At 50.3% G+C, this 14,839-nt stretch overlaps 1 protein-coding gene across 1 annotated transcript in view; it reads left to right on the top strand.

Moving 5' to 3' along the window:
• Window positions 1-14,839, top strand: part of Bcr (BCR activator of RhoGEF and GTPase) — a 130,462-nt gene that overhangs the window by 83,767 nt on the left and 31,856 nt on the right. Inside the window, exons 7-10 of the mRNA XM_028773919.1 lie at window positions 3,131-3,183; window positions 5,450-5,590; window positions 13,421-13,542; window positions 14,391-14,559. Of these exons, the coding sequence (XP_028629752.1) occupies window positions 3,131-3,183; window positions 5,450-5,590; window positions 13,421-13,542; window positions 14,391-14,559 (485 nt within the window). The remainder of the gene's footprint in view (window positions 1-3,130; window positions 3,184-5,449; window positions 5,591-13,420; window positions 13,543-14,390; window positions 14,560-14,839) is intronic.

The raw sequence follows: 14,839 nt of genomic DNA, 5'->3' as shown, positions 1-14,839 counted from the left end.
AGGAGTTCTTGGGTACCACGGCCTTCCAAGCTCATCCGTGGGGCGATGGTAAAGGTGGTTGGTTCCATGCCTAATGAAGCGGGATCCCTGTGGCCCACGTGGTAGAAGGAGAGAGCCGGTGCTCAAAAGTTATCCTCCAAATTCCACATGCGTGCTTGTACCTGATGTCCGGTGCACACGCAGTGCATATGCACACACAAAATAAATTAATCTAAGTCTTTGAAAATATGCCAAGGGGCTAGAGAGATAGTTCAGCAGTTAAAAGCCTTAACAGCTCTTTCACAGAACAGGACCCAGGTTCATTTCCCAGCACCCACATAGACACAGAATTTTTTTTTTTAAATCACATATTAATAAAGTGTCATGGTGAAGACCAGCAAGGTGGCACATACCCATAATCTCAGCCTTCAGGAGACACATAGGAAAAAACTGTGTTTGAGGCTGGCCTGGAATACATATCGAGACCCTATCTGAAAAAGAAATACACACATTTTTGTGCCTGAAGCTGGAGCATGCAGCTGCAGTCTGAGATACTGAGGAATCCGAGGTGGAGGATTCCAAGTTTGAGACGCATCTGGGCAAGCAAGAGCCTCATCTTAAGATACTTTATAAAATTTTAGAGAAAGGTTTATTTCTGTTTTATGCGTATGAGTGTTTTAACTGAATGTGTGTATGTGCACCACACGTGCCTAGTACCCACAGAGATGGGAAAAGCATTAGATTCCCCTGGAGCTGGAATTACAGATAGCTGTGAGCTGCTACATGGGTGCTGGGAATTGAACTCAGGACCTCTGGAAGAGCAGCCAGTGCTCTTAACCATTGAGCCATCTCTCCAGCTCCTAGATACCATTAGTACTTGTTAATATTGTGTGCATGTGTGTGTAAACGTGCACACACAACAACACTTTATGTATATGTCTGTATGTTGGTGTGTGCATGTGAGTGTGGTTTTGCCTATGGAGGCCAGAGGCTTTGGATCTCCCCCAGAGCTAGAATTACAGATGGTTGTGGGCCACCTCTTGTGGATGCTGGGGTCTGACCCTAGATCCTCTAGAGGAAGAGCAAGAAGTGCACTTAACAACTGAGCCCTTCTCCAGTCCCCCAAAATACTGTTAAAATTATTTTATTTTTAAGTGTGTGTGTGTGTGTGTGTGTGTGTGTGTGTGTTGGGGAAGGAGAATATGCTTAGAGGATCCCCTGAACCTAGTTTCAGGTGTTTGTGAGTCTCCCAGTGTGGGTGCTGGGAAGCAAACCCTAATCCCCTGGAGATCAGCATGCACTCTTAACGGATGAGCCATTCCTCCAACCCCCCCCCCCCCCTTAAAATCCCTTTTAAAAATATCATCACGTTGTCTCCACTGGCCCTGAAAGAAGGATTGTATTTCTCCTCTTTTATAGGTAGTAGTCTAGTTTATGCTGCTGTGAGTGAGTAGAACCACTGAGTTATTTGTTTTATTTTATTGTTTTTTATGAGACAGGGTTGTTTTGAGACAGGGTCTCACACGATAGTCCAGACTTGCCTAAAACTCACTGCTATCCTCCTGACTCAGCCTCCTATGTACTAGGATTATTGATAAGAGCTACCACACATGTCTTAGTTGAGTACTCAAATTAATAATAATAATAATAATAGGTTATTTGGCCTGAGACTGTAGCTTGGTGGTAAATAAAGTCGTTTCTTAGCATGCACAGCCCCCTACGCTCAGTCTCAATACATACAAGCACACCCAAGTAAAGGTTCATTTGGCTCACAGCCCGAAAGGATGAGAAGTTCAAGGACAGGCAGCCGCAGCCAGTGAGGGTGCTCTTGCCAGTGAGGACTCTGCGGAGTCCCAAGGTAGCATAAGCCACCACACCGCAAGGCAGACAAGTGTGCCAGAGATTCAAATCGACGGCAAGCTACTTCCTTGATAATCCATGCATAGGTTAATTCACTCACAGGACCAGAGCCCAGTCCTGTTTCAGAAGGAATGCGTATCAGCTATAGACAGCAGATGACAAGGCAAATACATCATCGCATCAAGGGCCCGAGCGGGACACAGGTAGATAGGCAGGCAGGGGATGAATCCTGGAACTGTGTGGTCAACCTCCGTATGAAGCAGAAAGTAGTGAGTTGCTTCTTGATTGGATTGTTAGGTTGGTGTGAACGGTTAGGGTAGTGTGAATAGGAGTTAAGCTGGTGGTAAGAGGAGTTTAGGCTGGTGGGAACAGATAGACTGGTGTGAACAGTTAGGGTCCTCTCCCTGTCCTCAGGCCAGCTAGAGAAGGCCCCTTTACGTGGGTCTCCTGTCTCGAGGTTAATGCTGGCCTTTTGCTCACAGCTAACCTGTGCCCAACTGGTGAGAACAGTTATATTCATTCATAGAGAACCGTGGACACAGTTCTCTTCCCCAGAACTCCCCCCTCCCCAGCTCTTCTGAGCCCCAGTTTTCCTATCTAAAAACTAGAGACAGCAGCTAGGCAGTGGTGACACAGACCTTTAATCCCAGCACCCTGGAGGCAGAGGCAGAGGCAGGCAGATCTCTGAGTTCAAGGCTAGCCTGGGCTACAGCCAGGACGACCAAAACAAAAAACAAAAATAGTGTATACTCTGCAATGGCCATCCAAGTTATGTAAAGAAGTGTGTTTGGCGTATGCTAGGAAGACCTCAAGTGTCTGTGCTCGTGCGAATGATGCTCATTGCTGTGTAGGAGAAATAAAGATGGCCAAGACTGGCCAAGACTAGTCAAGACTGGGCTGGCTATCCCCAAATAAATTCCCATCCAGAGCACGCACCAGATCAAGTGTTGTATTGGATTGCGGCTTCTAAAACTTGTCCAGCCATGAACTTTGGGAGCCACATCCTGGTCTACTACAGGGTAGGATTGGGACCCTCACCGTCCTCCTTGACAATCCCAGACAACAATGCGCCCATACTGAACATTTCGCAGTGACTCGGGCGGAGTAGCAGCCCTGAACTCAAAGCCTATACGTACTCAAAGTACGGCAGACAGATGCTCCAAGTCTTAGTTGAGTACTGCAAAGGGGAGGTGGGCCTGCCTTCCTCCTGGCCTTGAAGCACGGGGAGGCTGGTTTACTTTGTTTTCTCCGAATGTGGTCATATCTCCCCCCTGCCTGTCTCTCTCCACAGATCTGCTCTACAAACCTGTGGACCGGGTAACGAGGAGCACGCTAGTCCTTCACGTGAGTCCCACTGTGGAGCGTGGAATCAGCCTCCCAGGGAGGGCTGGGTCCTCTCCCTGTCCTCAGGCCAGCTAGAGAAGGCCCCTTCACTTGAGTCTCCTGTCTTGAGGTTAATGCTGGTTTTTGCCCACCGCTAACCTGTGAACAGCTGTTCCGTTGCCGCCACCTTTATTGGGAATGTAAGACCTCCCCGGAGGTTGCTGGGGAACAGAAGTAATAGTATGTCCAGGTGCCCCCAGTGAAACAAACAGGGAAGGAGTATCCTATCCCACACGGCCAGGGGGTCTGTAAGTAGAAACATTGTATCTCAGTGAAGTGTGTGAGCTGAGGTTTCGTGGAAAACAGGCTGGGTGGTTGGTGTTGCCTCGGAGCCTTGCAGGGTAGGGTGCAGCAGGAGACCCATGACCAGGAGGCTTGATCTACTGAGACACAAAAAGGAGAAAACAGAAACAACTCCATCCTAGCTGCCCAGGGAAACCTTGTTAATAGCATTCATGCTGACAAAGTCTAGCCAAATATTTTGTTCCCCTCCCACTAATGAGTTCCCCCCCGCCACACTAGAGGGCTTGTGTGTGAGCTAACGTGTGAACATCTTTTTTAATTACTCAGAAAGTTGTCACGTTGTAAGCGTTCACACTACTCTCTTCCTATTAATAACATAGCTGGAGATTATTGTTTCATCTTGACCCAGGCAACTTTTCCTCATTTTTTTTATAGCTATATAATATTCCGTTGTCCACCAGGGTTTTGCTTTGTAGCCTGAGCTGACCTTGAACTCATGGTTCCTCTGCCTCAGACTCCTAAGTACTTGACTTAGAGGTATATGTTACTATATCTAGTTTTATTAGTCTTCTTTTTAAAGATTTATTTATTTATTTTATGTATGTGAGTACACTGTTGCTGCTTCAGACACACCAGAAGAGGACATCGGATCCCATTACTGATGGTTGTGAGCCACCATGTGGTTGCTGGGAATTGAACTCAGGACCTCAGGAAGAGCAGTCAGTGCTCTTAACTGCTGAGCCATCTCTTCAGCTTTATTATTCTTTATCATACTTTGATTGAGTTTTTGGATGGGGCTGGAGAGAACTCAGCGGTTAAGGACAGCTCTTCTAGAGGATATTAAACTCGATTCTTCGTACTCACATCGGGTGAGTCGTAGTCACCTGTAACTCCAATCCCAGGGGAAGCCAATGCCTCTGAGCTCTTCGAACAGGCTCTATCAGGGTGACAGATCTTGAAGCAGCCAGTCACATCACAGTCGAGAGCAGAGAGATGATGAATGTGTGCGTGCTGTGGACAGCTGGCTGTCTCCACTCTTACACCATTCATAATGCCCTGACTAGGTTTGGCACCGCCCACAGTGGACAGGTCATCCCATATAATTAAGATACATCCCCATAGGTATACCTACAAGCCATCCTGGTCTAGACAACTCCTCATGAAGGTTTGCTTTTAGACGATTCTAGGATGGTGAAATAGTAGAGGTCCTGGCCAGGTAGCCTATCCATTTGATTCTGAGATACTGTCATCTGCCCGTGGCTGTAATTGGTCCAGACATCAGGCATTGTGTAACATAGAATCCTGGTAGAGAAAACAGCTGCCTAGGAGGGGTGGGAGGAGAGGTGGACCTACTCAATCTCCAAGTTCTCTTTGTAGTTAGGATTAGGAGTTGAGAGAGGAGCTGCTTGCCATTGGCAGGGACAAAACTACCCTTGTAATATATAAATTAGTAATATTTCTGTCTGATTAGGAAGAAGGGCTGAGGCACTCATCTGAGGGAAAGGGAACCTGGAGGAACCAGGGTCTTTCTCCCAACCTTGTATAGGCTAGGAATTCTGGACCATAATCAGTTCTGCCTCCAGGATACCAGCATCAATGGCCAAAGACATTTGGCTGTCACAGATGAAAATGAGGACGATATAGGCATCTAGTGCACGCAGCAGCCCGTGGTGGTGCTAAATGTCTCTGCCACACAGGACAGCCCTTTTTATTCCACTATAATAAAGCATTCGTCTAGCCCCGGTGTTAATAATATCGTAGGCCAGAAACCCTGCCCTAGGTCTTTATAATGACAGCTCCTTCTTACTGAGCTCATGGGCACGCCACTGGGGCAGGGGCCTGCTTCCAAGATAAGAGCTCACTGAGGTGCTCTTAGAACAGTAGGCCTGCAGCTCTGAACTGCACTCAGGGTGACTGGATGGTTTCACACAGTGGTCCGTGCCAGTCCTGTTCTGACTAACTCTAGTCTTCCGACCCGGGACAGGACTTGCTAAAGCACACTCCGTCCAGCCACCCCGACCATTCCCTGCTGCAAGACGCCCTCCGCATCTCTCAGAACTTCCTGTCCAGCATCAACGAGGAGATCACACCCCGCCGGCAGTCCATGACAGTGAAGAAAGGAGAGGTGAGCATGGCTGGTGGGGAGGACGCGGGGCAGCCTCAGACTCAGGCACAGCACAGGACGTATGCTGTCCTTGGGGAAGTCATGGTTCTGCAGAGTAGAGCATAGTTATATATGCAGGGCATCAGAGTAAAGTCGAAAGGGTGATGCTGTACTCCCATGGCCACAGCAGCCTCTTATACCTGGAGCCAATCTTGCTGTTCTCCTCATACTGATGGAGCATGACCTGGTGAGCTCAGGTGTCATCCGAGGCAACAGTGAAAGGGAGGATAGCATATTGTTTGCCTAGAACCTGCCACTTCCTCCTGGTGTTCTTTTCTTGGAAAACCGTGAAGACTAGATGTAAGGTTTTAAATGACAAAGGGAAGGTATCCACAGTTTAGGGACATGAGTCTGGCTAAGGAAGTTGATGTCTTCAGCCCAGAAACTTCATTCTCCTCTTTTTCCCTACAACATCTGCTGATGGTGACTCTCTTTCCATCTGTCATTAATAAGCACCCCTTGGCCTGTGTTCTTATCACCCTTTGAGGGAGGAGCCCAGCACATTGCTAGGCAGGTACCTTTTCAGTTGGGTGGCATCTGGTGAGTTCCTCGGAAGTTCAGGGCAGGGAGCTGAAACCTAACATGAGCTTCCTTTGTCAGAAAAGAAGTGGTGTTAAAGGTAAGGAAGCAGCTGCCCTCTGCTCTCTCACCTTGTCCATAGACAGGACTGTCGGGCTTAGCCGGGGCATGGGGAGGTCATATGACTGGCTGCAGTTGTCTCTGGGAACCACTTCCTCCTCTTCTGGCTCACGTGCTTGGTGACTTTCCCTTCCTCTGTCAGTACGTTGACAGGCAGGCTGTTCTTGTCTTGTCCTCTGTCTTAGTTAGAGGTCCTGTCCTGTGAACAGACACCATGACCAAGGCAGCTCTTATAAAGGACAACATTTCATTGAGGCTGGCTCACAGGTTCAGAGGTTCAGTCCTTTATCATCAAGACAGGAGCATGGCAGCACCCAGGCAGGCATGGTGCAGGAGGAGCTGAGAGTTCTACATCTACATCTGAAGGCTGCTAGCAGAATACTGACTTCCAGGCAGCTAGGATGAGTCTTATAACCCACACCCACAGTGACACACCTACTCCCACAGGGCCACGCCCACCCTAACAAGGCCACACCCACTCCAACAAGACCTTCTAGTCACGCCATTCCCTGAGCCAAGCATATACAAACCATCACATCTTCGATGTGCTTTTCTGGGAACCGCTGCTCTATGTGTTGAGTTGAAAGTACTTGCTTTCAACTACACAGTCTAACTGGGCTTAATTCTGAGGGAGGCGCCTGGTCATGTTTCTCTCCGTGGGCCAGGAGGAGTCAAGGAAGAGGAGGGAACCACTCTTCAGTTCCATTCACCAGACCCAACCAGGCTTTGGTTAAAGCCAACTCGGGCTCCCTCCCAGTATCCTGAGGGCTTCCCTGAGCATTCCAGCACTCAGCCATTCCCTTCTCTATGATAGGGTAGGGGCACAGCTCACCTCTGCGAGCCTCACAGTGGTCTGACTTATGGAAAGAGCCGTCAGTGGCAACACTCTGGTCCTGTGCGTCCACGCCTCAGTTGTCATTAAGCCCACTGAAGGCAGAAATGGGAGCCTCGCTTTTCTAGCTAGTAGCCCCTGGGGCAAAGTGTGGACTGGAGCAGTTTCCACCTGGGTGTTCAGTACCTGCGGGACCCGGGAAGCAGGTTCATCTGGAGCTACAGTGGGCCTTGTACCAGGTTCCTACCTAAGGCTAAGAGCAGAGCCCATGGCTTCCCCATCAGCATCCCTATATCTAAGTGGGTAAAGGCTCTGCATCTGCCAAGATCTCATGTATCAATTGGATGCCCGCTGAAGTCACCCATCCCACCTGGTGCTGTTTCTCTTCTGCCAACTATTCATTTAGGAGAGCTTGACCCGAGAAGCAAATGCTTGGACCCCTTTTCCCTTGCCTCTTAACATAGGACCAAATCTACTTCTGCATCCCTGTTTACTGTTTAGGATCCCTTAAAAAGAAATACTCAGAGCATTCAAATCAGCTGCCTTAGGGACTGAGGAAGACAAGATCTCAGCCAGCAGTTAGCAGCTAAGCCCCTCTTCCTGCAGCTGCCCATAGGTCTGAGGGGTTAAGGCAGAGTGCTGTATGAAGGCAGGAGCCTGTACCTGCAGAGGGCCTACCCCAGCTGCTAGAGGGAGACAGGACTAGTCTATAGGCTCTGGAAGTTTGTAGTTCTGACTTAATGTCCCTTCATCCAGCTCCGTCCATCAGTGCCCCAGGACTTACTAAGCCAGGGTGGCAGGCAGGTGCCTATACTTGTGTCCCCTGATCCACAGCCATGCTGGATGCTCAGCATTCTCCTCGGTGTCCTTCCGACAACACAGTGTGCTGCAGTACAGGTGCCAGAAGGACAACCTTCCAATCCCACGTCAATCCTCCTCACCCACTGCTTGCCCATGACCTGAGCGTGGTCTGTGCTCTCTTAAGGGCAGCGACCCATCCACTGGGCCATGGTGAAGCTGAAAGGGTTGCATACTGTCATGCAGATAGTATGAAACAGACGTGGTGACGTGCAGAAGCCATGTGTGTTGAAGATGGTGCAGACCACTCTTCAGGGCACCAGCCAGGAAAAAAGCTGTAAGCCTCCCAGCAGGGAGCGTCAGGGCATTGTAGAGAGTCGCAGGTGTGAGCCCTAGGCAGCACCTGATCTCTAGTCAGTCTGTCGTGATCTCTTCATGGGTCTTAGCCAAGTCTCCCGGCTCCAGAGCTGGCCCTTTTATGGAAATATCTAGGCAGCGTTAGAGACGTTTCCAAACTGAACAGAGGCCAGCAGCCTCTGGCAGGCCAGAATCCTCGCCCCAATTCACCAGGAGCTACCCAGGATGGGGAGTCAGGGCTCTCCTCTCAGCTTCTGGATCAGAGGATCTTGCAGACACATTTTCCTTCCAGGCCCTAGTCCTGTGAGCTGGTGGGTGGGTGCACACTTGTTTATCCGAATTAACTTCACAGTTAGATAGCTAGATCCCTGCTGCTGCTGGGTAATTTCCTCCAAGCAGTTGTTGCCTGCTTTGAGCTCTGCAGTTAGGACTTTGCAAGAGATTCAAATGAGCCCAGTTCTCTGCCTGGGATCCCAGAGGCCCCTTGTGGAGAGAGGCGGGCAGTGGGTTCCGAAGGTACTTTAAGAAGGAATTCTGCCAGAGGAATAGTTCTGGTAAAGGCAGAAGGCCAGAGACAGAGGAGCCCAAGGAGAGATCGCTAGGCTTTCCTGCTAAAAAACAGCTGGGGGACTAAGTATATATATATACCTCAGTGGTAGAATACTTGCCTATCATGCTTGAAACCCTAGACTGTGTTCCAGCAGCGCGCGCGCGCACACACACACACACACACACACACACACACACACACACTTGTTGAATAACTGCAGCTGGAAAAGTCAAACCCATTCGCAAGAGGTGTTAAGGAGCGGGTGTGAGCAGAGGTAAGAAAAGGGTGAGACTCCCCTAGCCCACCAGCCCTGAGTAGTAGCAGTGCTTCCTTGCTGTCGTGAACTGGGGCACAGAGCCCACAGCCCAAGCAGAAGGATCAGAACTGTAAGTGTAGCACAGTATCAGAATATACAAGAGCCCTGGGCTCAGTCATCAGAACTGCAAAAGCCTCCGCAAATGGTGCCCAATAGCCCCTGTGAGGCCCTTTGAGTATGCTGTTTTGTCTAATCTTCCCCCACTGCTCCCCAAAAATGCCACCAAGCAGGTCTTTCCCTCTTCATTTTACTTCTTCTGTCTGTGGCGCTAACATGGAACCCAGGGCCTTGCTCGTGCCCGGCAAGCCCTTTGTCATTGAGTCACAGTTCAGCCCCTGCCCCAACCACCCCATCTGACAGAAACCGAGGCCAAGATGAAGTAAGCATGCCACACCAAGGAGAAAGAGGGTGTATACACTAAGTCCACAGAGTGTGCTTCTAAATTTAGTCTTCCCTGGAGGAAGGAGGCCCTGGGTAGCAGGCAGGTTCCCAAGCAATGCCAGGGGACCAGCTGAGAAAGCAGAGGGAATCTGGGATCACCTCACTCCCAGGGTGCCCAGCCATGTCAGCTGCTTAAGCAGGCAGTGGTGTCCCTTGCAGCTGGTATTTCCTACCTGAACGTAGAGGAACGCCTAGGGAGTACCCCCTCCACATAAAAAAATACATATCTTCATCCATTGCCGACGACACGGGGACACAGGATCTCCTGCCAACACACCTCCCAGAGAAGCCAGGACCCACACTGTTGTGTTTTATAAAAAGATAAGGAAGGAGGGGTATGTTTGGTGGAGGTGCAATATGATGGGGTGGAAGGGGGTGCCTCTGCGGGCCCATGCTGGAGCATCCCTCCCCGCTGAGGGACCAGACACACGACAGTATAGTATAGAATAGAGTTTATTTAGGGCATAGGGAGGGGAGTTGAGGAGTAGTACAGAGAGGTGGGGGAGAGAGAGAGAAAGAGTGGATAAAGGGGGGAGTAGAGGCAGGCCATGAATACATGGAGAGGGAGAACGGGGAGAGGAATGGGGAGAGAAGGGAGAGGGAAGAGAAGAAAAGCAAGAGAAGAAAGAAAGGAGGGGCAAGCATCCCCTTTTATAGTGAGTCAGGCACATCTAGCTGTTGCCAGGTAACTAGTAGGGCAGAGGCAACACACATACCACCAGTCTCACATACACAGGAACATGCACTCATCACTGGGTCTCTCCCCCTTTCCTCATGCGCACACACTCTGGCCATTTCAGCCAAGCAGCCTCTCTGAGTTACACTCTTTGGATATGGGTCCAGCAAAGTCCTGGGCTATCTTGTCTGTCCTTCAGCTCTGTCTTGGGACAGGGATGGGGTGACTTTGAGTCAACAGCTTTTCCTAACCGGCTGGCCTCATTAATTTTTAGTACACTGTTGAGGCTGTTAGCAGAGGTGGCTCAGCCTTGACCTTGCCTTTGTGTCCTGGAGAACGGGGGCAGGGTGGACCAGAAGCCATTGCTGCGCTCCCTGTGCTCCTGGGCCTAGAACCAGGCTGATGAGTACTTCTGAGTCAGACACTTCTGAGGTGTCTCCTGGGCAGACAGAGACTGAGCCTGTACTGCCCACTGATGCCATGTGAGCTGGCCCAGCCAGACCTGACTGACCGGCATCTACGAAGGAGCCAGGGTCCCAGGAAGGGAACAGAGGAGGCCACACAGGTGATGACTCAGCAGTGGAGGCTTCTCAGTTAATGGTCGGAGGGACAAGGCAGGGCCTTGAGGCTCTGTACAGAGTTATGTGGGTCCTCACCTATCCTCAGCATTTCTTACCACAAATTCCCCACTGGACTATCTGTCCTAGACCTGTCTCTCCCCTTCCCTGCAGCTGTTTCCCAGGGGGAAAGACATGGAGGACGATAGAAGCGAGAGTATCTTACCCGCTCCCCGCACTGCAAATCTAGCTAGGCTCAGAGCAGTGTTAAGCCCTGGCCTGCCTGACCTCCTGAGCTATGGAGAAGGAATCTTCCCAGAAGTCAGAGATCTTGACTGTAAAGCAAAGCAAGCTGCTGCCAGCCTTAAGACTATCCTCCGTGCCTGAGACAGTCCCCATCCTATAGGACTGGGGACTTCTCTCTTCACCCTCTGACCCCTCCATTCTCTGATTCCCAGCCTCCTTTCTCCATGGGCTGTTGTTAATATTTGGGATGCCAGCTGTTGCCCCAAGGCTTGCAGGCTCTCTTCCCTGGCTGCTGGACGCCCTGTTTGGGCGGAACTGCCCATTCCCTGAGGCTCAGGAGCCAGATCCCCTGTGTTTCTCACAGTCAGTGACTTGCATGCTCCTGAAATAGCTTTCACAGACTGAGACAGGGATGGTGGGACTGGCTGGGAAGTGCTTAAGGGCCCCGTGACAGAGCTGGAGAGAGGGATTAAGTAACTATAACCATCCAGATATCAGAACTACTTGCCAGGACCAAGCTAAGTCTGCCTCTTGGAGCCTCTTAAGCCTATATGCCATTGAAAATGCATTCAGTAGGACTCTGAACTTTACAGACCCACAGCTTCTAAGCTGATCTTAGGGTTCCCTCTGCTGGTTATTGCAAGAAGTTCAGTTACTTTGTATAGAGAAGAGACTGCCACCTCGTGGTCTGGAGCTCCCACTTCTGTGTCCTTACTGAGGAAGCAACCACAGATGTTAGTGTCCCAGTACCCTCCTGTATCCCTACCACTGACCTAAAAACCTAGATATCCAGTCTCTAGAATCTGCTCTCCAGCCTCACACATTTCTTCAGATGTATATGGTGTTGCGCTGGGGAGATAACTCAGCCGTTAAAGGCTAGGCTCACAGCCCCAAAGACAAATGCATGTATACTGTTCCATGAATCTTGTCGCTACTAGCACCCAGAAAGCCTTCACCCTGTGGAAGTGTGTGAGAGAGTGAGGAAGTCATGGTCTTAGCGTGCTGGCAGCCTTCCTGTCCTTCCACATAAGGACACCGACCTAGAGAAAGTACTTGGCTGTCTCGTGCAAGCAGTCAGGAGCTGGTGACATGTAGCTCTCCATGCTAGGGGATGTCAGGGGACCTGTCCAGGCTGTACAGATTCTAACTTCTGTTCCTACAGTGCGTGGGAAGTAGAATTTATAGAGATGGAAACTTTAGTCACTGGGGAACCTGGCACACTGCACAGCCTCAGTCCACTGTGGCGAGGATCGGGAGCATCCTGCTTCTCAGGGAAAGTGAGGGTGCAGCTGCACCTCAGGCTAGGCTAGGCGATAGGCTTTTGTGCACTTTGTTGTAAACATCTGTCCTACAGATCCTTCCCTGGCAGGATAGGGAGCAATCAGGCTCTAGGAAGCCTTCCTGAAGCCAGGTGCTTCCCTGGGCTTGGGAACTCCTCAGGTCAGTGAGTTTGCTGCTGTATGCAGTGCCACCTCAGGACGGCCTCTCTGGGGCCATTTTCTTATCTTTGAATTGGGCACGGGGTGGCTCACAGTAGCAGTACCTCATCCTACCTCTGTCTTCTGCACGGCACATCACCTAACCCAAATGAGATGTCTGACATTGTTTTAATACATTAACAACTTAGTTCATTGTGCCCGCTTGGCCACATCGTGGGCTGTACAAGCAAGGTGGACTGTCCCTTGGCTCTCAGATGGACTGTTGAGGTACAGAAGGCTCAGGACCTGCAGGGACACTCTCTTCATATTCTTTTCCTTGTCGTAGGCCCTGCCCACCCATGTCACACATCCTGGGCTGCTCACTTGTTCTCTGTTGGCTTTGTTCTTAGGCAGCAGGTATCTGTCTGGGTAGAGGTCAGAGATGAGGTCCAGACATGGGCCCACAGCTTCTTAAAGCCTTCAGCCTTAGACTCAGCCCATGTCCTCAGCACTGCCTCTTCCAAAGAACTCCTGGACCCATCTCTTCTCACTACAGAAAGGCTGCTCAGTCAATCCCTGAAGTACTGTATGTGCCTGGGAACAGTCCCTTGACAGGAGCACCCCTTCTGTCTGGCTGATCTCAGGCCACCACCTCAGCGAGGCACTGGTTGTCCCAAAGTGATGTCCATCTCTGCCCCATCCTCTGCTGTTCTTCTATGGGCCAAGGGTCTAGGAAGGATTCAGAATTATTGGCTGAACAAAAGAGATGCCAGCAGCTGTATCTGTTAGCAGGCAAATAAGGTAAATAGAACATTTTAGAAAGTTAATACGCAGGGAGTGAAGATCCCCAAAGAGCTCGCTAGGTGGTCTCCTAGCTCCTGCTGAGCCCAGAGGGTCCAGTGTCCCCTTTCCCACCACATCCGTCACCCTGACTTGCCCCCTGTTCACACCGTGCCCACAGCACCGGCAGCTGCTGAAGGACAGCTTCATGGTGGAGCTGGTAGAGGGGGCCCGCAAGCTGCGTCACATCTTCCTGTTCACTGACCTGCTCCTCTGCACCAAGCTGAAGAAGCAGAGTGGAGGGTGAGTGATGTTCGCAGTTCCCTCACCACAATGCTCAGAGGGCGGGGTTTCTGACAGATGTGAAGGGCGGGGTTTCTGACAGATGTGAATAACAATGTGGCCAGACCTCCCGCTATACATTGTTTCCATCCGTATATGATGCCAGGCTCAAAGTCAGGGCTGTCACTAACCCTCTGGAGATGTCATAGGTAGGGCAGGGCCAGTAACTTGTCTTTGTCTCCTGTAATGAGGGATGGACAAGGTTATGACTCCTATGTTGTTGGAGGAAGGTCTCTTCATAAATCATCTTAGAAGAGTGTGTGTCTAGGGCTACAGGGCTGGAGCAGGAGCCCTTCCCTGTCAGCAAACAATCACTAGATAGTACCTGTACTTTTGTCTTTCTAAGCTGTGATGCCTTCTAAGTTTTATACACCCCACTACCTGTAAATTGCCCAGAATACACACACACGTGCACTCGAACCCCACCAGAGCTTTGTGCAGAATACACCAGGTTAGCAGGGTGCCAAGGCAGTCATATTAGAACACACCAGAACACAGTGGGATCCCCTACACATTTCAAGTGACTGTGGGAATGAACTTAAATCAATCCACTCAGAAGGGAGCTCTCACCCTGTCAGTCAAGTAAAGTGGTTATAACAGGTAGATCACAGCCTCTCACACTCTATGACTCTGACCTTCAGTTCTGTCCTGTCCAAAACCGGGGCCACCAATGCCTGCTGTCAACCTCGGCCTAGCTTGTTATTTGAGACTTATGCAGAGTTTTAAATCAGGTAAAGGAGTCCTCAAGAGCAGTGATGTTAGCAAAGGAAAGGTTGGTCTGTTAATATTTCATTTCCTCTTCACCCCAGCAAAACCCAGCAATATGACTGTAAATGGTACATTCCGCTCACGGACCTCAGCTTCCAGATGGTAGATGAATTGGAGGCACTACCCAACATCCCTCTGGTGCCAGATGAGGAACTGGATGCCTTGAAGATCAAAATCTCCCAAATCAAGAGTGACATCCAACGAGAGAAGGTACGACCGTCTGGGAGAAAGTGTACCAGGTTCTATGTAGGCTGAGGGACACAGCAGGCCCTCATGTGCATACCACATAGGTACTTCCCCGGTCTGGGCCAGGCATCTGGCCCCACAACTGATCTCCAGGATCAGTTGGGACCCTTGAGAGTTCTCAGCTCCCAGACTACTGTCCATCTGATCCTAGGTGGACTCTGGTTGTTTTGAGAGCCCCCAACTAAATTTGAGTTCTCATACCAAAGTCATTAGCAACCCAGCCCCAATGGGAAATGAGGCTTAC

Source organism: Grammomys surdaster, unplaced genomic scaffold (genome assembly GCF_004785775.1).
Source record: "Grammomys surdaster isolate TR1022 unplaced genomic scaffold, NIH_TR_1.0 237, whole genome shotgun sequence".
NCBI classification, from domain to species: domain Eukaryota; kingdom Metazoa; phylum Chordata; class Mammalia; order Rodentia; family Muridae; genus Grammomys; species Grammomys surdaster.
This window is presented reverse-complemented; position numbering and strand designations above follow the sequence as displayed.